The sequence below is a fragment of the Aulostomus chinensis genome, chromosome 3, assembly GCF_037954235.1.
Source record: "Aulostomus chinensis isolate RoL2024-O1b breed Wild chromosome 3, RoL_Achi_v1.0, whole genome shotgun sequence".
NCBI classification, from domain to species: domain Eukaryota; kingdom Metazoa; phylum Chordata; class Actinopteri; order Syngnathiformes; family Aulostomidae; genus Aulostomus; species Aulostomus chinensis.
The window spans coordinates 21338020-21360222 of record NC_141322.1 but is presented as its reverse complement, the minus strand read 5'-3'; the positions used below and the strand labels follow the sequence as shown (position 1 = coordinate 21360222).

General features: G+C 41.8%; 4 protein-coding genes across 7 annotated transcripts in view; 1 reads left to right on the top strand and 3 right to left on the bottom strand.

The window, feature by feature from the left end:
* The window catches only part of slc25a20 (solute carrier family 25 member 20), a 5943-nt gene extending 3852 nt beyond the window's left edge, over nucleotides 1–2091 (bottom strand). For both annotated transcript variants that reach the window (XR_015112110.1, XM_086199615.1), the window contains exons 1-6: nucleotides 1964–2091; nucleotides 1742–1858; nucleotides 1155–1247; nucleotides 950–1077; nucleotides 759–849; nucleotides 520–637 (exon numbers count right to left, since the gene is read on the bottom strand). Coding sequence is in view for 1 of the 2 variants with exons in the window: in XM_086199615.1 (XP_086055741.1) it covers nucleotides 520–637; nucleotides 759–849; nucleotides 950–1077; nucleotides 1155–1247; nucleotides 1742–1846 (535 nt within the window). In the remaining variant the exon portion in view is untranslated. The remainder of the gene's footprint in view (nucleotides 1–519; nucleotides 638–758; nucleotides 850–949; nucleotides 1078–1154; nucleotides 1248–1741; nucleotides 1859–1963) is intronic.
* A 611-nt stretch (nucleotides 2092–2702) lies between these two features.
* On the bottom strand, nucleotides 2703–12255 carry nckipsd (NCK interacting protein with SH3 domain). Its single transcript, XM_086199610.1, has 13 exons — nucleotides 11895–12255; nucleotides 10547–10659; nucleotides 10247–10457; nucleotides 9694–9769; nucleotides 8961–9502; nucleotides 7664–7834; nucleotides 6848–6934; nucleotides 6092–6230; nucleotides 5924–6004; nucleotides 5707–5835; nucleotides 5296–5385; nucleotides 5026–5198; nucleotides 2703–4420 (listed from the first exon to the last, which is right to left on the bottom strand). Exons 1-13 carry the CDS (start codon nucleotides 12063–12065, stop codon nucleotides 4196–4198), a joined length of 2208 nt encoding a protein of 735 aa, XP_086055736.1. The 5' UTR covers nucleotides 12066–12255; the 3' UTR covers nucleotides 2703–4195.
* A 1205-nt stretch (nucleotides 12256–13460) lies between these two features.
* Nucleotides 13461–18538, top strand: ndufaf3 (NADH:ubiquinone oxidoreductase complex assembly factor). 3 transcript variants are annotated; one of them, XM_086199608.1, is made up of 5 exons: nucleotides 13461–13605; nucleotides 14988–15183; nucleotides 15261–15327; nucleotides 15414–15528; nucleotides 16451–18538. In XM_086199608.1, exons 1-4 carry the CDS (start codon nucleotides 13517–13519, stop codon nucleotides 15524–15526), a joined length of 465 nt encoding a protein of 154 aa, XP_086055734.1. In that variant the 5' UTR covers nucleotides 13461–13516; the 3' UTR covers nucleotides 15527–15528; nucleotides 16451–18538. The 3 variants fall into 3 exon arrangements, with proteins under 3 accessions (XP_086055734.1, XP_086055735.1, XP_086055733.1); XM_086199609.1 differs by having other exon boundaries at nucleotides 15414–15541; XM_086199607.1 differs by having other exon boundaries at nucleotides 15414–15514; nucleotides 16451–18523.
* On the bottom strand, nucleotides 16608–22155 carry LOC147268220 (rab GDP dissociation inhibitor beta). The gene is made up of 11 exons (XM_086199605.1): nucleotides 22005–22155; nucleotides 21402–21509; nucleotides 21224–21320; nucleotides 20999–21133; nucleotides 20719–20917; nucleotides 20510–20638; nucleotides 19892–19991; nucleotides 19627–19798; nucleotides 18885–19029; nucleotides 18114–18168; nucleotides 16608–18036 (listed from the first exon to the last, which is right to left on the bottom strand). Exons 1-11 carry the CDS (start codon nucleotides 22044–22046, stop codon nucleotides 17893–17895), a joined length of 1326 nt encoding a protein of 441 aa, XP_086055731.1. The 5' UTR covers nucleotides 22047–22155; the 3' UTR covers nucleotides 16608–17892.
* Nucleotides 22156–22203: the final 48 nt, after the last annotated feature.

The window sequence follows — 22203 nt, the reverse complement described above, 5'->3', positions numbered from 1 at the left end:
ACTACGTGTTTTAGAACATACAAAGTTGTGTGCGGGAAGTGCTGCTTAGTGGGAACATTTATTGACTATTTTTGAGAGGCAAGAACTTTCCACTCAAAACACCCTGCCCTGCTGAATAAAAACTAGAAAATCAACCCTACACTAAACTAGTTTTATTTCCTGGAGCAAAATTCTGTTTCAAGAGTGGAGAAACCAGCTGCTGATAAGAGCCATGACTCAGAAAGGATGTAGTATGTTCAAAGTACAGACCTGGAAGAAGTGAGACATTAACGAAAAGGTTTATCTCAGACACTTAGAATGACAGCTGGGGCTCTTAGAGTGGATCTACTCTGCTACAGACAAATGCTATGTGAGACGCAGAGGTTTCGTTTTCTCAATGAATACCGCACATTTTTGTCCTAAAAGTAATCTTCAACGGGTAAAATTCAGGATGCTGGATCGGCGTTCATGATGGCGCAGATTTTCATTAAAAGCTTGTGTGTTAAAGAGTCAGAGCTCCAGTTTAGAATATAGACGCACCTCTCATGAGGGTCAGAGCCGTGCCTTTGTAGATTCCTCTCATCCCTGACTCTCTGTAAAGCTGCTTGACACAGTCCATTGGGCCAGCATACTTCACTTCACCAGACGATGCCTGGATCTGAAAAACACACACGCGCGCGCACACACACGGAGTCTCATTTCTCTCTAAAAAGCTCTTAGAAACTCCTGCAGCTGGAAGAATCTCCTTCTCTTCGGCAGCAGTGAGAGGACTCTCTAACCTGCAGGAGGCATTTGATTCGCTCTCCAGGGGTCATGATGGCAGTGGTGAAGACACCAGACAACATGCCTGCAGCAAACAGCTGTGGATACCTGCAGGAGGAGATGGAAACACGAACATATAACGAAGAACCAGATCGCGCGAAACAACTGTATGAGCACTGCCACCTCCATCGGCAGACCAATCACCTACGTAAGGATATCGTCTGGAGATTTCTGCTGCAGCTTCTTGCCCAAACCGAAGCCAAAGAAACAAACAGCGAACATGGGTGTGACTCCTATGATGGGGGCTGCCATGCCTTTGTAGAGCCCCTTCACACCCTGTAAGAGAGGAGGAGCAGGAATTGTGAGTGTGAGGCGAGACAGATCATTGAGATGACATCAGCAGGCATCCTCACCTCTTTGCCTAGAGTCTTCTTGAAGCAGTCGAGGGTTCCTGCATAGAGGAGGCTCTCTCCAGGTTTGGGCTTTGGCTGAGTTTGTAAACGCACCTGAGAGGAAAGCAGGAAGTTGTCAGTTGTAACCGTAGTTGCATTTCAAATTTATATCTTTGATGCTGCTTTTGATGATCGGGCAAAGACCAAACAACTGTGGGCTTTGAGGAAGTTTGACTCCATCATGCACTACCAGATGGTTTAGTCATCATTAGCTGCAGCCCTGAACTGTTTTCAGGTGTAATTAGTTTGTTAGGTTTATTATGATGTTAGCTAGTTGCTTGATAAAGTTCTATCCAGTATTGTGATGCCCTCCACTCTTACCTGCCATGTTAGGTAGTGGTCAGCAGAGTAAACATCGAAGTAGGTCAAAGGGCTGCAGCGGCATTAACATTTAAATACAAGGCTCCTGGTCCTGCAGCTGCCCCAGTGGTACATATCTGACCGCCTGTCTACTGTCTGTTACCGGATACACTACCTTACCTTAAACTTTAAGGTAATGCAGCGTTTAAAGGACAAACACACGCACACAAAATAACAGTAGTATTTACTTTAATGGTGTCAAGAGGATGTCCGGCGAAGACGAGGCAGACTCCCCCAAACCCCCCAGCGAAGAAGTTCTTCAGCGGACTTATCGGTTGCGGTTGTTTGGACATTTTTACTTTCCGCTTTGGAAGGAAGAAACAAACAGCGACAAATGGAGGACTCTGACAGCGGGAAGAAGAAAACCACACACGGACTCACAACGGTAAGACAACAGAGGAACAGCTCACCTGGTTCAACGCGGCTCTGAGAAATATATCTGTGTTCAGCTGTCACCCCTGTTAGAACTACCTTTCACCCAATTATTGACCCGGACTTGTTTGACTGCAACACAGCATCAGTCTGGTGCGTCCTCGTTTGATGTCCGTGTGGAAAGACTTTTTTTTTTAACTTGAAAAATTAAATATATGAAAGTAATTATGTTTGAACAACAAAGTTTTGATATGTTTACGTTTAAATGTGAAGTAATGTATTTGTTTTTAATTTGTATTATTCATTTGAGTTTCAATTGGTTGACCTACTGTATTTAATTGTGAAAAACACTTAAATAGCTTTAAGTGGGCAGTATTTACCTTCCCCGCTCAAAAATCTATTTTTTATTGGTTTATCATTTATATTATTTACGGTCCTACCATAAATCCTGTATCTCATTAAGCATTTGATTAGTTAAGGAATAGAATAGAATGTTCCAGAAAAACACCAACAGACTGCACCAAAAAATAAAATTGACCAAAAAAAAAATTATACCATGACAGATGAAGGGTAAAATAATTCACCTCAATTCAGAGGACTTTCCCCTCAGGGATATCTATGAGTCCTTCTTCTATTATTCACCACTCCTTCACCTGCATGTGTGTCATAAAATTATATCAGTTTTTAATCATCATTGCTATTTATGTATTTTTATTCATTTTTGCAGTAGATCACCACATTGACTTCAGTCCATGAGTCACATCTCTGACAAAACCTTCCCCGTAGTTACTGCTGGAGCTACAGCTTTTAACTTTTGTTTGTATCCTTTTCAGAGTTCACAACAAAGTTACACAATTAACTCAGGAAACTTCATCAATTTGTCCTGTCATATGATCACCATCACAACAACCAAAACAATCAACTTCCAGTCTTAAAATATAGCTTTAATATTAGTTTTATTAGGACACAGTGGTACACATTGGTAGACACTGCTAACCACAGGAGGGAGATTTTTACCTCTCACACAGGCACAATGAATGACACAATGAATGAATGACATGATATCAAAACTGATACCACTTCAGGGATATGTTCTTTGAAACATGTTTCCAGAATGAGAGACCACCGGGGATAAAAATAGATATGTTAAAGAGTAGGATGGGAGAACACCCACATTCACGACACAATAAGGAGAAATTAATGTTTGACTTGATGAGCGGATCAAATAAAAACTGTCTTCCATCTTGATTTCAGTGCGACCGCGACATGAAAAGTGGAAAGCAACAACACTGATGTTTTATCTCAGATATCAAGGCTTACATCAGCCAGTATAGAACAGCGTTAGTGTTAAGCTAAATGCAGGGTACCAACAAAAACAGTCCAATCCAATTGATAATAATTGGTTTGCATATGCGAACACATAAACATCAAGTATTCTGCTCAAAGACTTGTGATAATATCAGTCTCTTTATAGCAGTTAACTTGTTCAAATCATCTTTACTGTAATAATGATGATGCATGACAGGGTGGATGAAAGAGGAGGTCAGTTTTAAGAGAATATATATTTATATATATATATATATATTAAATATTATTTTCTGTAAAGAAAATATTGCTCTCAGTAACACACAGTAGTTTGTCCCACTAAAAGGGAAGCACATTAGGGGTCAAATTATTCTCACTTTCAACCGTTCATATGGCAACGATTTAATGCAGCATAACTACAAGTTTGCTTTTGAATCACAAAACTAATCAATTTGCTCTAAAAATAAATTAGCTCCATGTTATTTTGGTTAGAATAAGGTTCAGTCGTGTTTGCTTAATCGTTAACAACAGTTAGTTTTCTGAATTATTCATTTTAAGTAACTATAAAAACGATTTAACTTTGAGAAAAGCTCCATGTTTTGGCCTATATTTTGGCTATTTTTAATCTCCAAGTATGACTAATCCTCACCAGGTTTTTTTGTGCATCTGCCTTCTTTTTTTCCTTAATTAAACACACACCAGACACACTCTCACTCCTCTTTCAAATAAAAATAATTTGATCAGGAAAATAGCTGAGAAAAATAGCCAAGATCTCTCTGATATCAACATCACATGCATCCTGCAGCTTGTCTTAAGAATAAGAGTCCAAGTAAACACTGGCATTGATTTGCCTCTCTGGCACAGAGTACAGGGCGTCCCGTCAAATGTCCCTCGATCAAGCTTGACTGTCACTCGCCGCCGTGAAAGGGAGCAGACTACAGTGTGAGAGCGTGATACTGATATGGTTAGTCTTGGTTTTCACAGATCTGTGGGAACTCCTTGTAGATCTGTTGTACGATTAGCTTATCCATCTGTTTTGCTGTAGCGCCCCCTTCATCCTCTTCTGAGTCATCCTCCTCCCTGAGAATCCTCTGCAGCGCCCCCTGCAGGTCTGAGAGGCGGTGCTTGTGCTCGAGATAATCCGTTGAGCGCATGATGGAGTGCATAAGAGAGAGATACTCCATCCGAAGCTGCACACAGGGAAGATGAGAAAGAATGTGAGCAATACTGGGTAACAAATGCTTGATAACATGCTTGTACGTATCAAAAACCTTGATATTAGTGTTAGACAAAACAAATCATTTTTTTAAGAGTCTGCTTGTTGAATATACCGACATAAATCAAACCTTCCCATTCAAAACTATGCATGGCAAGCAGGAGAACTAAAACATGAGCAAGGAACGACTGAGCTGGATTTTGAACAAAACGAGAGGCAGGCTGCACTGGAGGGTCGATTAGTTGAACAGGACTTAGATTGGATGATGGAACGAACCATTCCTCATCAAAACAACAATAAATCATTGTCACATTTCTGTATCTGCATTGAGCTTACACCTAAATACAGGTAGGATGCAGAATCACTGTATTAAAATTATCATTATCAATTATCGGTCTTTTATTTTAGGAAAACTGTCAAAACCCAAAATGTCCACAGGGTTTAAACTGATCTGATTCAACATGAAGGAACAAATACTGTGAAGAGTCTCCTGTCCCCTATCATTTTTTGAATGAAAGCCAAGAGGCGTGTATTTTGCAAGGTACCGATGAGCACACCATCAGTGCAATGTCTTCTCACCTTGTCTCCAGGTGAAAGGTCAGATATTTGTCGCACAGCAATGTCAATCATCACCATCATGTCGGTGCGGTAGAAAATATTGGCCGTCTCCTGACTAGCAAAAACATCCTGCAGAAACTTGAGTACCGAGTGAGGAGCAGGCGGGACGTGTTTGAACATACACACTGGATCATCTGGACAGGAGTGAACGTAGAACCATCAGGGTGTCAAACATAGAAGTGAAAGAACTCTGAAATATAACAGATATGAAGAAAAATAACAGGATCCTACCGCCCCGGTTCAGAAGCAGCAGAACTTTCTCTGACAGAACCTTGACATTTTTCTTCTTCAGCTCCTGCATGATGCTGTTGTTGCTGGGTGCTGAACGACAAACGCGTGCAGAAAACAATACAAAACTCAATTTTAGGCACATTTTAACTCGCAATCGTGAAAAGTACGAAAGACAAGACCAGCTGTGCCTGTAATTATTTTCTGATTCATTAACTCGGGATGTAAATTATTACATTATTGAGATAATTAGGCTTGTTCTCTCTTTTAACAGTTTAATTTATCTTGGGAAAAGAATTAATGAGTTTTTGAACATGTTGATACGTGCGTAATCTTTGTGAAAACTGCCCTAGTCTGTGTGAAGAACTTATTCCTTGGGATTGGTGGGTGAATGAGGCCTGAGGTCGTTCTCACATGTGTGGTGAAGGTTGAAGGCAAGCAGGAGGTTCAGGAAGATGTCCGGGAGCTGCTCAGTTGGGTCAGAGGGAAGTCCGTCCTCCACCACGCCCAGCAGAAACTGAACAAAGTCGGCATTCAAGTGTTCTGACAGTGAGGGGGAAGAGGGTGATGTCAAGTCGATAGGACACGGATATTAAAACGTACTCATATAGTATCAGCAGACTGTCCCTACCGTAGTGATGATATGGCACCTGTTCACCCATAGAGAATATCATTGTAAGCACCAGCGCTGTGTAGCACATCTTCTGGTGCTCTGAAGAGAGAAACACAGACCGTGTCAAAGCAGGGTAGTCACAAGTGCCTTTGTCTTCAGGATCTGCCGCCCATGAGGGGCGTTCACCTTGTGTGTCGGTTTGTAAGTCCCTGGCCAGCTCCATGGGAAGGATGGAGTTGAGGAGGGTGGAGATGAGAGCCGCGTCCAGGCTGCACATGGCGCCAAACACCTTGAGCAGCAGCAGCCGCAGGGACACACGGTGCTCCTGCACGGTCACATGGGAGCAATGGTGAGTCAATACGCCCACATGGAAGCCAGTATTCACACTCATGCAGGTTCAAGAGCATACAAACAAACTTAAACAGAACATTCTTGCTAAATGCATGATCGGGGAAAAAGACTATCCACATACGGTAAGTCTGCTCGTAATAAGCATTAATTAATTGTAATAAGGCCGTTATAACAGCCTAATTATGGGTTCATAAAATATTAACCCATAATGATATCATAAACACATTTAAAGATACATTATTACCTTATTAACAGTTACCCTTTAACTTATTTGCAACTTTTGAATCTAAAGTGAGAACAATGATTTATTAGGGTTAATAAATCCTTCAGTATGAACTTATTAGATCAAAATCCACTGCACTATTGTGCTACAGTGTTGTTTAATATTATTAAAACATAATTGGGGCCTATTACTTATTGATCGATGCTTATTAGAAGCACCTTCATATGAAGCGTTACACAAAATACATATAATAACTGCTGAAATCCTGAATAAGACAGCATCATATTTAGTCTTGACTTAGAAAAATCCCATTCATATTTTCTTGAAGACAAAATGTTGCAGGTAAGCCTTATTATAATGTTTCTTACCATCTGATAATATGAAACCAAAGACAGCACATTCTCACAGTCATTGGCCTTACACATCCTCTTACACACCACCGGATCTGCATCAGTCTGAGAGAACAAAAAGTCATTAGTTTATAACTATGCAACCCCATAATCTGTTGGTCCCTGAACGCACCACAGTGGGTTTAGAGGACATTAGCAGCTCATCTGGACATCCCAACCTCGATCTGAGATTCGTTCGGGACAAGCTGCCAACAAAGAGCGTTTGGCAGGATGAAGAGTTTACAGATCCAGTCTTTGACAACACTGTTGGATTTGTAAACTCGTCTGAGCCGGTCTGATCCTGTCAAACATGTCTGGTATTTAAAGCAGGAGCTGCATGTGTCCTGTGGACAGATTAGATTTTAGAGTTTTTCTGCATGTTCTCCCTGTTCCTGTGTGGGTTCTCTCTGGTACTCAAGCTTCCTCCCACAGTCCAAAGACATCAAGAGGGGACGAGGCTGATTGATACTCTAAATTGACCATAGGTGTGACTGTGAGTGTGAATGGTTGTCTGTCTCTATGTATTGGCCCTGAACTGGAGACCCATCCAGTGTGAACCCCGCCTCACACCCGAAGGCTGCTGGGATAGGCTCCAGCCCCCCCATGAGCCTTAACAGGATAAGCAGAAGAAAATGGATGGATGGATGGATGGTAAACTTTCATGATATAATAATTCAACTAAAACATCCTTGTGTGTCTCTGAGCTCCAACGGTGTTAGCGCTCTTTTACAGTTGTTAATACTAATACATTGTGGCCCAGAGGGTCAGTGACTTCTATCAGGTCACTGTCCTCACCAGTATCTTCAGCAGCTCCTCCAGGTAACAGGCGATGAGGGCGTGGTCTTCATGAAGCGCCCAGCTCCGTTGCTGGGAATCGTCACGGTGACGGGCGAGGTCGCTGAAGATCACCTCCAACCTCTGTTCATCATGACACACCTGCCCCTGAGGCAGCGCCGTACTCAAGTCCTACAGAACCCATAAGAAACACAGAATCATTATTTCATTGATTCATCAAGGAACAATACAGTTCTGACTATGGCAACACTGATTAACATTCCTGAATGATTCATAGAGCCAAGCATATTTTATATTTAATTTAGACTATTGGAAGGTGTAGAATAGTTTTCACTTGATATTTAAGCATGTTTATCAGTGGAATTTACCCTGAATATTCCTTGTCTTTAGCTCTGTGCTCGTCTCAGAATCCTTAACGGAGCAGTGTGCAGGATTTAGACAGATTTTTTTTTTAAAGAAATTTAACAATCATCAATGTGTTACCACCTGAAACCAGGAATATTTGTGTTTTCGTTTGGAATGAGCTCTGAGTATGGATGAAAGGGCGGGACACCATGTCTCATCTACAGTAGCCCAGAAGGAACAAACCAACGCCCTCCCTCTTCCAGCTTGCTCATACTCGTTTCATCCTTTCTTTTAGCCTGCTTGTTAATTTTGTTACTAGTAGTAACCTGTTTGAGCTGCAGATGAGGAACAAAGCCAGGACAGAAGTCTGGTCATAACAACAGAGACGGATTATAACTCATTTGAACTCCACTATGTAATCGAGCATTTTAAAAGTTGTCTGTTATCTTGCAGGGAGACCTGACAAAAGTTACAAGTCAGTATCATTGTTGGGACACTTCCTGGGGACGTAAATCTCAGCACAAAGACTGCAAATTTGGTTCTGAGAGCGTGTTTATTCCCTTGACAATGTTCTACATAATTGGTTTCAGTTTACAGTCGATGTAGTACAAGATATGACGTTTTTTTTTCATGTCTGCAGTTGTTTGTGGCATCTGTCCCATTTTTGTTCACGGAACATCTCAGGTACGGCTCTTATAACTTCAAGAAGCAGCATGAACGTCTACTAAAAATACGAATGGTCAACAGAGAGCAGTTGATCTCAGCCCTGGTTTGTCACTGCAAAAACCAGGAGGAGGGCGGATGAGTTTGCTCTGTGCTCTGCCTTTCAGACTGAGAGAAAGTCAGCTAAATGCAGACGGAGCTGTAACTCTAAACAAGCCCAGTGTTCTCCTCTCAGTTGGCGAGGCTCCAGGATGCTGAATCAACATGATGTAATGAAAACAAATCTGACCTTGCTCTCCACCAGCGACAGGAGAACTTGCTCCAGGGCAGAGGAGGCTTGAGGCACGGCCGTCTGCAGATGACCCACCACCACTCCCACTGCCACCCGCGACAGTTCGTAACTCAAGCCTGTGTTCTTCCGTACCAGCTCTATCAGTTCTGCCCCGATAGTCATGGGAACCGGCTCAGAGGTGGTGGGGCTGCCAGGAGGGCTTTCTGCAACAGATGGGGGAGCGACTGGCCATTCACTCTCTGGCTGGTCCTCTGAAGGGGGCTGTAAACTGGGGGTGGGCTTTGGAGGCTGCGGTGCCGGGCTCTTCTTTACAGGAGCTGACTGAGGAGAGGAGTCAAAGGCCAGGCCGTCTGGAGGCGGAGCAGTGGGTTTCACACGGGATGGCACAGGAGGAGGGGGGGTGCTGGAAACACTTGGCAAACTGACATCAGAGGAGACTGCTGAGTGGGAGGAGCTTGATTCTAAAGAGGTGGTGCTGATTGAGAGGGAGGGGCAGGGCGACGGGGGGAGAGAAGACCCTCTGGAGGGGACGTCCGGCTCTGCTTAGAGGAGGAAGAGAGAGAGAGAGAGAGAGAGAGAGAGCTCCAGTTACAGAGAGGCGGGTGAACAGGATGACCTGACTAAGAATAGAGTGTTTGTCGAGTACACGAGCGCAGCAGGAAGCTTCAGCAAAAACACTCTTCTGTCATGTCGGAAAACCCGGCCTCGGCTGTGAGTGGTAAATACCAACCTGGACGCCGGCTGTTCCTCTGTTTCTCAGGGGGAGGAGGAGTGATGGGGGCCGCACGTCGAGGCTGTGGAGGCACCTGCAGGAAGAGACGTAGGACTGAATCATCAAACTCCTCCAAACCTATTGGGGATAAATTTATGAATGGATTTTGATGATGCCATGTTCATATTTTGTGTCCATGTAGCAACCACAGGGGAGGATCTAAACCTTCTGGCTTAATGTGCTCCTATTATGCATATTCCTGAATGCATCAGCAAATGCAGCAAAAACACACAAATATAACAAGAATTTTTTTTTTTAAATTAAAACAACCATCAAAAAAAGGTGAGAGAATGAGAGTGTCCGAAGGGAACGTAAGATTCAAGCTTTTGCAGTTATTTCTATTTAAAAAGGTACATAGAACCAGAAGTAACAAACTATAAGGTACTTTTATTGCAAGGAAAATTTGAAAAAAGTGGATTTAGTAAAGCCACAATATTTTGGTTGGAGGAAAACAATATAAGTGACAAAAATATTTATTCAGGCAGTTTGATTTCAGCAGCGTGTGTGCTACCTGGTAAAAGCCCTGCTCTGCTTGCATGTTGTCAACACTTCCTGATAATGGCACGTTGCCCTGTCGTCCGTAGTCTCGGTTAAGGCCGTTGGGTGGAGGAGGAGGAGGAGTGTGACTGAGGGAGATTTCACTACTTGAAGTTGGGATGACTTGTTTCTGGCTGGAGGAGCTTCGCCGGGTGAGGGTTTCCTTTCTGTGATGGATTAACTTTCTATAAAAGAGGGATTAATACTTTGTTTGCATCATATATGGAACACGGCAGTATATATTAATTGACTATTTCAAGTTTGTGCTTCTCACTGCAGGACATCCCGCTGCTCCAGATTGTATTTGCCTCCGTTTTTTAAGGCAACATTGTGGATTCCTTCTATCGCTCTGTCGATGGACTGCAGCACCTCATCCTGCTCCGGAGCCTGGTGGACGGAGAGGGGGGGGGGGGGGGGGAATGAACCAATTAAAGATTCATCCACAGGGCAGCATGCATGATTATTAAATTTTAAACAAAACAGAGCCTAACTGTTGCTTGAGGCAGGAAAAACTAGGGCAGTGCTAAGCAAGGCCTCAGAGTCAAGCTCATTAAAGCTGCAGAGCCCATGCCATTAAGACCAGGAGGGAGCATTCCTCTCCTGGATCCTCTCCTAGACCAGGACTTTAGAACATTCATGTTCTGACTGGTTCACAGTAACTGCAGGGAGGCATGTGGGTGTGACTCTGCACCAACTGCACCAGGAAGGTGGGCTGACAAAGATTCCTGATAATAAAGTAAAGAAATGTCAAAATTAAATGATGAGCATTTGTTCATCTTCTTACTATAAATGCAAGAAATCTCTCTGTACGTGATTAACTCAGCCGTCGTTATCTGATCTTAAACTTGGCGTTAATGTTGCTGTTGAACGTTACCGCCCTGGAGGACCACAAGACAAATGTGTTTTCACCATAATCTGATATCATGTGGAGGGCCGTGGGAATCTGTGGTCTGGACCATGCCTGGACCCCCCAGATGGGGACTTTTGGAAGCCTGGTCTGGGATCTGAGTTGAGGGATGAGATTCTGGATAGGTTTGATGCTGTCTGTATATTTCTGATGATGAAAGCTGTGCAGGATCAAAGATGAAAGGACGACAGACAGAATTGCAATGAGTTTGTCAAGGGGGGTTGTGACGTCACAATAACAATGTCCCCGCCCCTAAATCTAAGGGCACCGCAAGGGATAAAGGGGGTGGGGCATGTATTCGTAACGGTAGTAATTAGTCAGGGATCAAAGTCAGAGATTAAAGAAGTACAGCACTAGCATTTTTAATTGTTTGTCCTCTCCTTCGCCTCTCAACTCCGCAGATTATTTTAATCGGAGCAGAAATCATGAGTTAGTGTCCTCTGCTGTTTTGTCTCCTGACTCCAGAAGGATCTCCTGCGTCAGAGAGCAGCTGCAGTGCAGAGGGACATCTCCCTACATGCTGCAACCCTCCGATGATGTGGCTCCCTCTTCAAACATCCATTTCTCCTGACAACGACCGGCTTCCCCGTGGCCTTATGCACCACAGAGCACACATGTACGGCCACACCATGTCCTACTCAATCCCGTCAGATGCTCTCTCACTCCACTTCACCCCAACATGCACTTGTGCGTATAAAGAAAGTGCCTTGTTTACCTGTATCTTCTCGATGTACGAGGCGGGGATGTAGCCAGTTTCCCCCGAGCTGCAGCGGGAGCCCAGCCACCAGTGTTTGTTGCTCCTCTCCAGGATTAAGAAGCTTTCTCCGGCCGCGAAGTGCAGCGAGTTGGGCTCCGAGGATCGGAAGGCGTACAAAGACCGGTACATGCTTTGATAACACTTTTACACCTCGAAACCGCTAGATAGTCGCTGTGGGAGGATACGGAGTGTCCCAGAGGAAAGAGCTGCTCTGTTGGAGGTGATTTAAGGAGGTTAAGTGGGCATCGCCACGGCGGATCACTGCTGTCTATTTACAATGTTGCTCTGATCACCTGATCTGTGGTTGTTCCCCGTAGACGCCGCAGGGGGCGCTGCGAGTCCATGAACACGCCCCCAGGAATATTAATCGAAGGCAGAGATGCTCTTTTCGTCCTTCTGTCCTAGATTGAATAAATTGCATGTCACGTCTTCCCCAGTTAGACTACTAAAAAAAAATCTTTTAAAGGATTATGTTAAAAGTAATACTAATAATAAAAATGAGTAAGATAAAAGCTAAACCAAAATTTGTTTTGCCCGGCTGAGCATCCGATAATTAATGAAAAGAAGTAAATAGTAAATATTGCTTTTACACAGAAAGATAATTGTTTCCTTCAACATTTCGTTATATCGCTGCCGCTATTAAACTGAATCCACAAATTTGAGATTAAATGCTATGTTTTTATTGTGCCTTTCCAGTAATTCCAAAGCAGAGACACACATTCAAATGAACACTTTATACAAATCGTTTTTTATTTGGAGATTCGTTTGGTACGTTGTTTTGGTTCTACTATTTAAATGTAAGTTTATACTTGGGGTTTTGAGCGACAGCTGCATTTTGTGAGTTTTGTTTTGTTTTTCTGATTAACAAGAGAGAGAATTCACCCAATTTATATTGTGATTAATATTGTAGCGACCCCCCAGGAATAAGGACAGAGACTTGGGGGGGGGGGGGCGTGCATAGTTCAGTTCAGCAGTTTTAGGTCAGGCTAGAGGGGGTTAAAGCATGGGCAAAGGTGGTTGGCAGGGACGAGAGCCCGCGAAGAAAACGGAAGTTGAGATGTACAGTGGGCAGAGAGAGACTAGCCTAGACCGAGAGAGAGCAGCAGCAGCGTTTTTATTATTTTCTGCACCCTCCCAACCCAATTCTTAGCCTGTATTAAAAGGGCAATAAAAACTACATCTACAACTACTTGTCCTGATTCCTCCCTTTATTCAAGTTAGTGAGTCAGCTTGAGGGACCGTAACGCTACAATATGTATATATATATATATATATATATACATATTGTATATATATATGTATATGTATATATGTATATATATATATATATATATATATATATATATATATATAAATATATAAATATATAAATAAATATGTTTCTGATATATGTATTTGTAGCAATGAAATGAATGAAAACATATTCGTGTTACCCTTGTATCTTTAATTTTTCCATAATTATCTTTAATCAATGGAAATTGTTCGATTTTGCGTTACACAACACCGGAAGTGAAGGCTAGACGTGTCACGTCGAATATCGTCCCCCAGTCACCACCGTACCGCCGGGATACTCCGACAACATGGCGATTGCGGTGTGTTCCAGAATCCTCCTGCAGGGAGCCAGACGGGGGGGTCTCCTGTCGTCCAGGGCTGCTCCTGCTTTCTCAAGGTATACTAAAATTTCACTCAAGACTTTTGATAAAATTTGGTTACAGGGTTTCACTCCTTGACTGATTCGACCCTCCTTCCTCTGCAGAAGACGTCACAGTCACGTTTTAGTTATTAAACACATGAATTGTCACATAACATTGTAGGCTATCTTCTAACTTGATTGCGTTTTTGCCACTGTTATTGAACATATGTACACATTTATGAGCAAATTTGTGTTTTAGACGTTATATTGTTTTATGTTCTCAATGCCGTTCAGTAAATTTATTTCATTATCAATAAATCGCACAACTATTATCCGTATTAATAATTCAACCAATCATTAGGGTTATTAAACGACCACCTTGTACCACTAACACATCCTCATTGCTTATTTTTGCCTGAAAACCGAATTCAAATAACAGTAATAACAAATGGGAAGTTAATGAAATCCTTGCCTTGAAAATGATTCGAACTAACAATTATCATAATGCTCACAAATAAACTGTGGTGATTGTGATATCAATACATTCATGAAATAGTCATTTCGTTACATGCCAATAGTAATAGGAAATGAAATAATAAAACGGTGGCTTGAAACATCTCTAATGATTTGTTTGCTTGTTATTGCTCCTGATCACATTGTTAAAATTCTTCTAACTTTATTTAAATGAGGTGGCATTGGAAACACGCTTGGATCATCAGCCGGTAGAAGATAGTCCCACGTTCACTCATGCCAAGTCTGTTTTTATGTGTTAGTCCAGGGTTGTTCTATGTCGAGCAGTATTCTTCTCACATGAGTCTAAAACAAATCGTCTCACTTGTTTTAATGTGAGTCTATTAATTGACATTTGTGCTTCATTTGTGGCTCATTCAATGTAAAAACTATAGCTAAATAATTAATAACAATGAGCACCCAGATGGGATGTGTGGCTCCATCTGGTGGAGCTGTTAGTGACATTCAGGCAACTGTGGTTCATCTCTCTTCTGTGTTGCATTTAAGGCCAGCTGACTGGAACATTAGAGAGGAACAGACCTTAAAACACAGCTGATCTGGTTCTTCTGAACTTGTCAGATTGTGAGTTTACTGAAATCTGCCCAAATTCTCTAGGCAAGCAGAAAAGTTTCTTCCTTGGCTGCCTTCTTTCTGCAAAAGCCAAGCCTAAAGCTCTTTGCTGTGGGCCCAGTCAGCAGGTTGGCACTCGGTTTTTGGCTTTTACACTGGGCCATATGGTGAGCAGTCTGCAGCTCAGCCTTTTTTGTTTTTTTTTTGTGTGTGTGTAGTCATTAGAGAGTGTACAGATATATGAATTTCAAATTCAATACCAGGCGTAATTTAGAATAATAATAAAAGAGTCTGTACTTCATATCAAATTTATTGTAATCGAATGTCTTTTCCTCCAGTCTGTTTTTGTCTCGTGGCCATCGACTGGGTCCCAGTGATGATGACATGTACCAGCGTACCACAGTATCCATCATGCAGAAGGAGCAGGGCAATGGGATACTGATCCTCAGCTACAGTCCTAGTGGATTCAACATTGATGGTAACAGGGTGCTGGGGCCCTGTGCTTTGCTGCCTCCTGCCATCCTGCAGTGGAACGTGAGAAAGCACCTTCACACTTTACAGTGTAATCTGAGATTTAGGGTTGTTTTTGATTGTTCTAGCTGTCTTTGCAGGTTGGCAGTTCGAAAGACATTACAGAAGAAAGTGTGTCGCTCTTCCACATGCTTGAACCAAGACTAGGTACAAAGGGAGCTTTTAAGGGATCAATTTCAAAGGGAAACACTGTCCATATCCACATAATTTGTCTTCTATTCCTGCATCTGCAGAGATTCTTGTGCTGGGCACGGGTGCACATCTTGAAAAAATTAATCCCTCAGTCCTGGCTCTTCTTAAGAAGAATGGCATTGCTGTGGAGGTGCAAGACACGGTAAAGAATTAACAGTATGTCATAAAAGTAAGGTGCATCTGCTTTTTAATGACTGTGAGGCAGATTAAAATGACAGAAAAATACATAAACAATTGAGCTCCTTTGCTAGATTTAAGACTTCACAACAGCCCTCTAATGCTTGTTGTACTGTTTGTTTTAGCTTATTTTAATTTTTTTGTCACCTATTTATTATGTTTTTTTTTTAATGAATATAATACTATTTAATTTTACAGCTTTTCTTATGGGGACATGTCTTGTTTTTGGAGGGGCCAGAGCTATATAAGAAGATAGACACCCTTCTCTTCTGAGAACCACAGAATGCGGCTGTCTGCTAGTTAGCCTAGCTTAATGAATGCTAGTGAGTGGGAAGTGTTAGCATAATTCCATCAAAGTCATCAAATTAAAAAGGTTTAGGATCTTTGTCCGTCCAGAAGAAATTTTTCTCATCTATTACAGTGTTGGCCATGATTAGCAGCAGCAGCCGCTCCTGTAGTTATCAGCAAACGTTTAGTTTTGTTGGTCAAAGTTTTAAGGTGATTCATCATATCACCGCGTCCGGGGGTTTATCCGTCAAGAAGCTCCAACTATTAGTCGTATTCCAAAATTTCAATGACTTGTACACAACTGTGGTTCTATGAATGCAGGCAAAGACCATTTTTAAGAAAAATGTATTTATGGACCTTTGGCTTAGGCATGCTAACACTTTCCATCCACTACCATTCATTATGCTAAGCTAACTAATCAGTTAGCCTTTATGGGCTTCAGCTCTCTACTGCACATAGAGAGAGGTGAAGGATATCTGCCTTTTTGAATTTCCCAAATGTTTGGTTTGTTCTGTCATTCTTGTAAGTCACCTTGTTATTGATTGGCATCATTAGAATAAACTTCCATCTCTTAATTTGTTTTTCTGTCTTTTTGTCTCTGCTGTTTTTCCAGCCAAACGCATGTGCAACCTTCAACTTCCTGACGAGTGAAAGGAGAGTAGCTGCTGCTGGTCTGATCCCTCCATCCTACAGCACAGCTCTGGAGGTGATGAAGGAGTAGATGTGACCCAAAACCAGGACTGTTTCCTACAGATAGACTTTCTAGGTTCACAAAGGAGCTCAGGCCCGTGTGGCAGTTATTGTTCTTTTGCTCATAGATCCAAAAGATAAAACTCCACTATTGTGTTGCTACCGTCATTTTCGAGAACAAGATGTTCAGCATGCCATCGTATGAAGCAGAGTCTGCTAACCTCCGGCCACCATTCCAACATTTCAAGAACCCATGATATGGTTGCACATGAGCAAAGTAGTAGTGCTAAACCATGACATGCATCTTTGATTTACTCTGGGTGTAAAAGTGAGCTCTCACAGGTGAACGCCACTTGAAGTCACCAGTGATGTGTCAAAGTCTTCCTGTATATACTTGTACTGTGTTTAAAGTGTTAATTTAAAATAAAGTGATAATGTATAGGTGTGAACACGCTCCATCCTTCTACCTGAGGTGGTTGTGGTAGCTGTCCTCCATCTGAATAAGCCTCTTAAGTCTGTGCGTCTACTGTCCCCGGATCCTTGTGTGTGTGTGTCTGTGTCTGTGTCCATATGACATAATTCAATGGCTTTGTCCTTCTCACATAAGCTCCGTTGATGAGAGAACCCACAAATCCTCTACATTCATCTTTAATCACATCTAGATCCCCAGCCAGTGTGCACATACAGTCTGATTATTTTTACAGACATTTATATTTCCAGTCCATCTGGTGCAGATCCATAGAGAAGTGGGTCTCATTCACCTGAATGGGGAAAAAAATCAGTGTTTTCTGGAGGAACAAGATAAGTTATCATAATTTTTTTAAAAATACAATTGAAGTACTTTGCTGATGTCATTTGGCATTTACTTTCCTACTATGATATTGAGGTCATGCAGGTGAGACAGGTTCTGGGTTCATAACATCTTTTCCAATACATTTTCAGGAGAATACACTACATCACTGCAAGTCCACACCAAAAAAAAGTTAAAAAGTTATTTCCATTTTAGTTGCTGAGTGCGTAAAAGTGGTTTTCAATTAATATCACCTCTGCCAGAAGCATTGAGATCTTATTTGAAGGTATAGATGATTAAAAACTATTGAATAATATAAGATAGCATTGTTAAGTTGTTTCACCAACATGACAAATGAAGTGGAATATTGTAACCTGAAAAGATGTTTCAAAATAACTATAAAACATCTTATTTTATGGATGTTCACAAAGAGGAGAAATCATAGCAAATAGATTTGAGGCAAAAAAAAACAACATTAATGTAAACACACAATTCACTACACATATTTAACACTCCGCCTGCTGCTTGACATCCCTCCAGTATAAACAGTGTCTTGGTGTCCTGAGTCAAACGTGTCAGTCCTCGTCGGAGGTGTGTGACTGGTGTCTTTGAGAGCCGAAGCAGAGGTCGACCCCCGTGATGCGGCGGTACATGTCCATGATGTCGTCGCATTCACCCTCGCAGTGGTTCGTTTCATCGTAAGAGCGAGACACAAAGATCTAGCGAGGAAAGAAGAGAAACCTGTCACCCGTCACACCCCACGGCCCTGTTGTTGCGGAGAGATGATTGTTAATACCTGACTCTTTTTTCCGTCGTCCTTGGGAACTAATAGGTTGCTGATGGAAACGAATCTAGATTCAACATGAAAACATGACATTAATTCATTCAAATGATACAACCTTTAGAAATTGTTTTGTTTTGTTTTGTTTTTTTTGCAACTTGGGGTCAGCAGAAACAAGCTGTTAACAGTCAAGTCAGTTTTATTAGTATAGCGCCAAATCACAACCAAAGTTATGGTATGACCTTTCACCTCGTACCTCACTCCTTCAATGACTTTACACCCAACAAGTCTCCATGAACAGAACCCTGATATATCGTTGTAAACAGTTGCTTATGTGCATGGCCATGCCCCCGTGGAGCAACATTAGCATCCATTTGAAGTCATGTTTCTGTCTACTGTGATTGTTTTAAATTCTAAATGATATCAAAATATTTCACTGTATTTTTTTGTGATGACAAAACTATGAAATCAGTATTAGAAAACATGCAGTCTAAAAATGTATGTTTTCTAATGAAAAATGAAAATGAAAAATTTCAGTGAAACTGCAGACCTCAGTTATCAGAGCATTTATAAGCTAACAGATTAAAACATTATAAAAATACTTAACTTTTATAAAGTTATTTGACTATGAAAGGTTTCTTTTATGCGGAGGGTCTGTGATGATACATAAGAACAGTAGTAATGTTCTCCAGCTATAATATTGTAGGTCTGTAGGTTCATCATTACCTTTCATTTTTACTGTAATGAATTCAATTTGAATCGTTTTTAATTCAAAGTGCAGCCTACTTTTGCATGATGGGCTCCAGAAGCTCCAAGCCTGGCTGCACCTCTTTTTCTGGGTTGGTGGTTTCTGCAGCTGTGGTCACAGTGGCGATGTACATCCCATCTGAGGCCACGTTGTGAGCGTAGGACACTACAGATATGAAAATGTCTGCATGGACAAGAAGGACTACTTTATCGCATGTCCAGGGTTCAAATCAAAACCAAAAAGCTTGCATACCTGCCAAAAAAAAAAAACCCAATGATTTGAATCACAGAATATGAATGTGATCTCACGTAAACACCAGATATACATGGTGTTAAATGTCTGTCAGATCAGGGTAGGAATCACAGCATCTATGGTACTATCACCATTACAATGCAGTAATTCTATGATAATCAGTACCATGCGAGATCATTTGTCACATCAAGTCGTCTTTGGAACTGAGGAAAACAACCTTTCAAACTCCAAAAAGCAGGAATTTATTTACTCCTTCTCCTGTTCTTTCCATTTCACGTAATCTGACAATTGAGATGAGACAAAGGAAAACATGTATAGTTTCAGTAAAGTGCCTCTTCGTCAGGCTCATATGCCAAACGTCATGTCAAACTGTTGATGAGAATTTGTTGTGAGTTGTTTTGATTTAGGAAACATCAACGGTATATTTGTTTCCAGTGTACCAATATCATAATGTGACAGGTATCACGCTAAATATCAGGATATCCTGCCTTATCGATATTTTGTCCCAAACCTATTTTCAGGCTTTACCTGACTTCCTGTGCAGTTGTGTTTGAGGGATGATGATTTGACAGGAGTTGGCCTCTTGAGTGTTTTTCACTGGGTGATTCAGCAAACAGATAACCCTGATGACGTTCCCAACTTTCCTCACACGGTTGGGAACGTAGCTGGGATCGCAGATCAGCTGTTTACACTGGAACAGCTGATAAGCAAGAGAGAACAGAGGAAGATTCACCACAGGAGTTGAAAATCCGGCTGCCATTTCTTTCTCCATCTCCCGCTTAAATACACTCACCTTCCCATCAGATTTCACTGCCGTCACTCTGCCATTGTCCAGCAGGATCTCGTCCACCGCTTTGTTCAGCAGGAACGTTCCACCGTACTCTGCGTTCAGTCTGAGATGCAGAAGATTAGCCTGTTAAACTGACCTGAGAACATCTGTGAGACAGTTTTGTGATGCTGATTGATAAATACTGCATCACGATGTCTCTATCTTACACTCACAGCAGTGAATAGAGCGAGAGGAAAATCAGATCAGAGCTGTGTTCAAACCACGGATGCAGGATAATATTTGCTTGTCAGCATGATGAGCAGATACTGGTCTCTCTCTTTTTTTTTAAAAAAGATACATCAGTATTGGTCCGATATTCGAACATGAAATCTCTTTTCATCATCAATCAATCTAAATGTAACTTTTTCCCGTTACATGTATTTTTCAGTATGAACAAAATGTGGCTAGCTTATAAACTTGTTTTTATCCAGATAGTATCACCATTGTTAAAATCAACTATCGGCCAAATTCAGCTGTAAAATATCAACATATCACATATTTAATATTGTGCATCCTGAGTTTAAAATGTTCATGTTCTGTTAGTTTACATTGACAGCTCTAATTTAGAAATGTCAGTGTGACCTGGCAAACCCCTGTGGAAGCTCAGCCAGCCCATATACGGGGTAGAGATATGGACTGGAGTGGCGAGCCAGAGACTGGGAGTACAGCTTGATCCGCCTGATGGTCTCCACACAGGGCTGGTCCAGGTAACTAGGCAGCAGGAGACAGTCAATGTAGTGAAACTATGGTTTAATTTAATCTGGTTTATATCAATCCTTGTGACCTCTGACCTCTCACAGTTGTGCAAGGCAATGGCGTGACCTATGAACTCCACAACGTCTGATCCCAGGTCAAAGCGAGAGAAGAGGTCCTGGGTTGTGGTTTTAGAAGGATCCACATCCTGGTAGGTACGAGGGTTTCTCATGTCAAAGTTCAGGGCAAAAAGTAACAACTTCCTGAACCGTCTCTTGTCAAACATGCCCATCAGATCTGGAATACATTTTTTTTTTTTTTTTACATTTTTACTAAATATAAAAAAGAATTAAAAAGTGTAATAACTTGATCATTCACCTGAAGCATTGGCATCTTCCTCTGAGGCTGGGACTTTATGAAGTTTGCCTGCTTTATAAACATGGCTGCCTTCGACCACTCTGAAGTCCAGATACCGTGTTACCTCAGTATGCATCAAGATTTTCACTAGCTGACCTGCAGACGCACCCAAACACAAGAAAATCACTTATAGAACAATAATCACCTTCTGTATGCGTTTCTCTGATAGCAACATCAGGCTCTCACCACTGGCTAGAAAGAATTTGGGTATGAGGTCAACGTTCCACTCTTTTCCCCGCCCCATCGATTTAGCGGGACCTGGAACCTTAAACTTCTTGAAGAGCTGAAAATCAAATCAAACGAGTGAGTCCTGCATGATGGTGGGAATAAGTGTGTTTTTACGTGTTTGTTTATGAGGACACACCTCTTCCAGGGGTGAGATAGATACACTCTCTCCTCCGTGATAGGGATTCTTGTCAATGTGAAGAACCTTTTTGCCGTTTAATGACATTAAACCAGAGAGGACACATTCCTGAAAGAGACAGGAGGCAGTCAGTGCGTCAAATGATGTCAGGCAAAGTGCGGGACAGCAGATGGTTCTGAGGGAGCTCATGTCAGCACAATGACATGATTTAATTACATTGAATTAGCAGGCAACAGGAGCTCAGCACGTCTGATGATGAGTGTGAGGGAAAATGTTAAATCACAGACGAACACTGCTTTCATTTATACACAGTTGACAAACAAGATTCAGTTTATTTGTCATATTTAGTATCTGTCATGCACCTTCAGCTTCTTCTGTTAAAAAGAAGAACTCAGACAAAGTAAGTCAGCATGTCTGGTGAGCAGAAGGTTTTGGTCTGAATAAGATAAAGCGTTATGATTGTAGAATAATGATCTGGTGTGTATTATTAAGTTCTTGCAGTCTTCTAAATCCACTAATAAAATTGACATCGCTGCAATTACTTGATGTGAATGGACACACACGTGTTATTACTCTCATTATATATTTGATGAGTTTTCTTACCTTGAGTCCAGTTCCAAGCACTATAATATCATACTCCTGCATCTTCGCAGCCTCTCCAATTGTGTCTGACCGGCACACTGAGTCTCAATCCTTATTCCTGCAGTGACTGAAATGCGTGTGCGTGTGTGTGTGTGTGTGTGTGTGTGTGGGGGGGGGGGGGGGGGTTGCAACAGTGTGTACATTACAGAGAGAGAAACAG

Bases quoted from the DNA above. Each gene is read 5' to 3' on its own strand.
- nckipsd (XM_086199610.1), bottom strand. From the start codon at position 12,065: ATGTACCGGTCTTTGTACGCCTTCCGATCCTCGGAGCCCAACTCGCTG. The intron at 9,770-10,246 runs GTAGCACACACG...CTCTTCCTGCAG, and splicing joins CAGAGCAGGGCTTTTACCAG to GTGCCTCCACAGCCTCGACG. The intron at 9,503-9,693 runs GTTGGTATTTAC...TCCTCTAAGCAG, and splicing joins GAGGAACAGCCGGCGTCCAG to AGCCGGACGTCCCCTCCAGA.
- ndufaf3 (XM_086199607.1), top strand. From the start codon at position 13,517: ATGGCGATTGCGGTGTGTTCCAGAATCCTCCTGCAGGGAGCCAGACGG. The intron at 13,606-14,987 runs GTATACTAAAAT...CTTTTCCTCCAG, and splicing joins GCTGCTCCTGCTTTCTCAAG to TCTGTTTTTGTCTCGTGGCC. The intron at 15,184-15,260 runs GTGAGAAAGCAC...CTGTCTTTGCAG, and splicing joins CTGCCATCCTGCAGTGGAAC to GTTGGCAGTTCGAAAGACAT.
- LOC147268220 (XM_086199605.1), bottom strand. From the start codon at position 22,046: ATGCAGGAGTATGATATTATAGTGCTTGGAACTGGACTCAAG. The intron at 21,134-21,223 runs GTGAGAGCCTGA...GTGCGTCTGCAG, and splicing joins CAAATTCTTTCTAGCCAGTG to GTCAGCTAGTGAAAATCTTG. The intron at 20,639-20,718 runs GTCAGAGGTCAC...CCTGCTGCCTAG, and splicing joins GCCTTGCACAACTGTGAGAG to TTACCTGGACCAGCCCTGTG.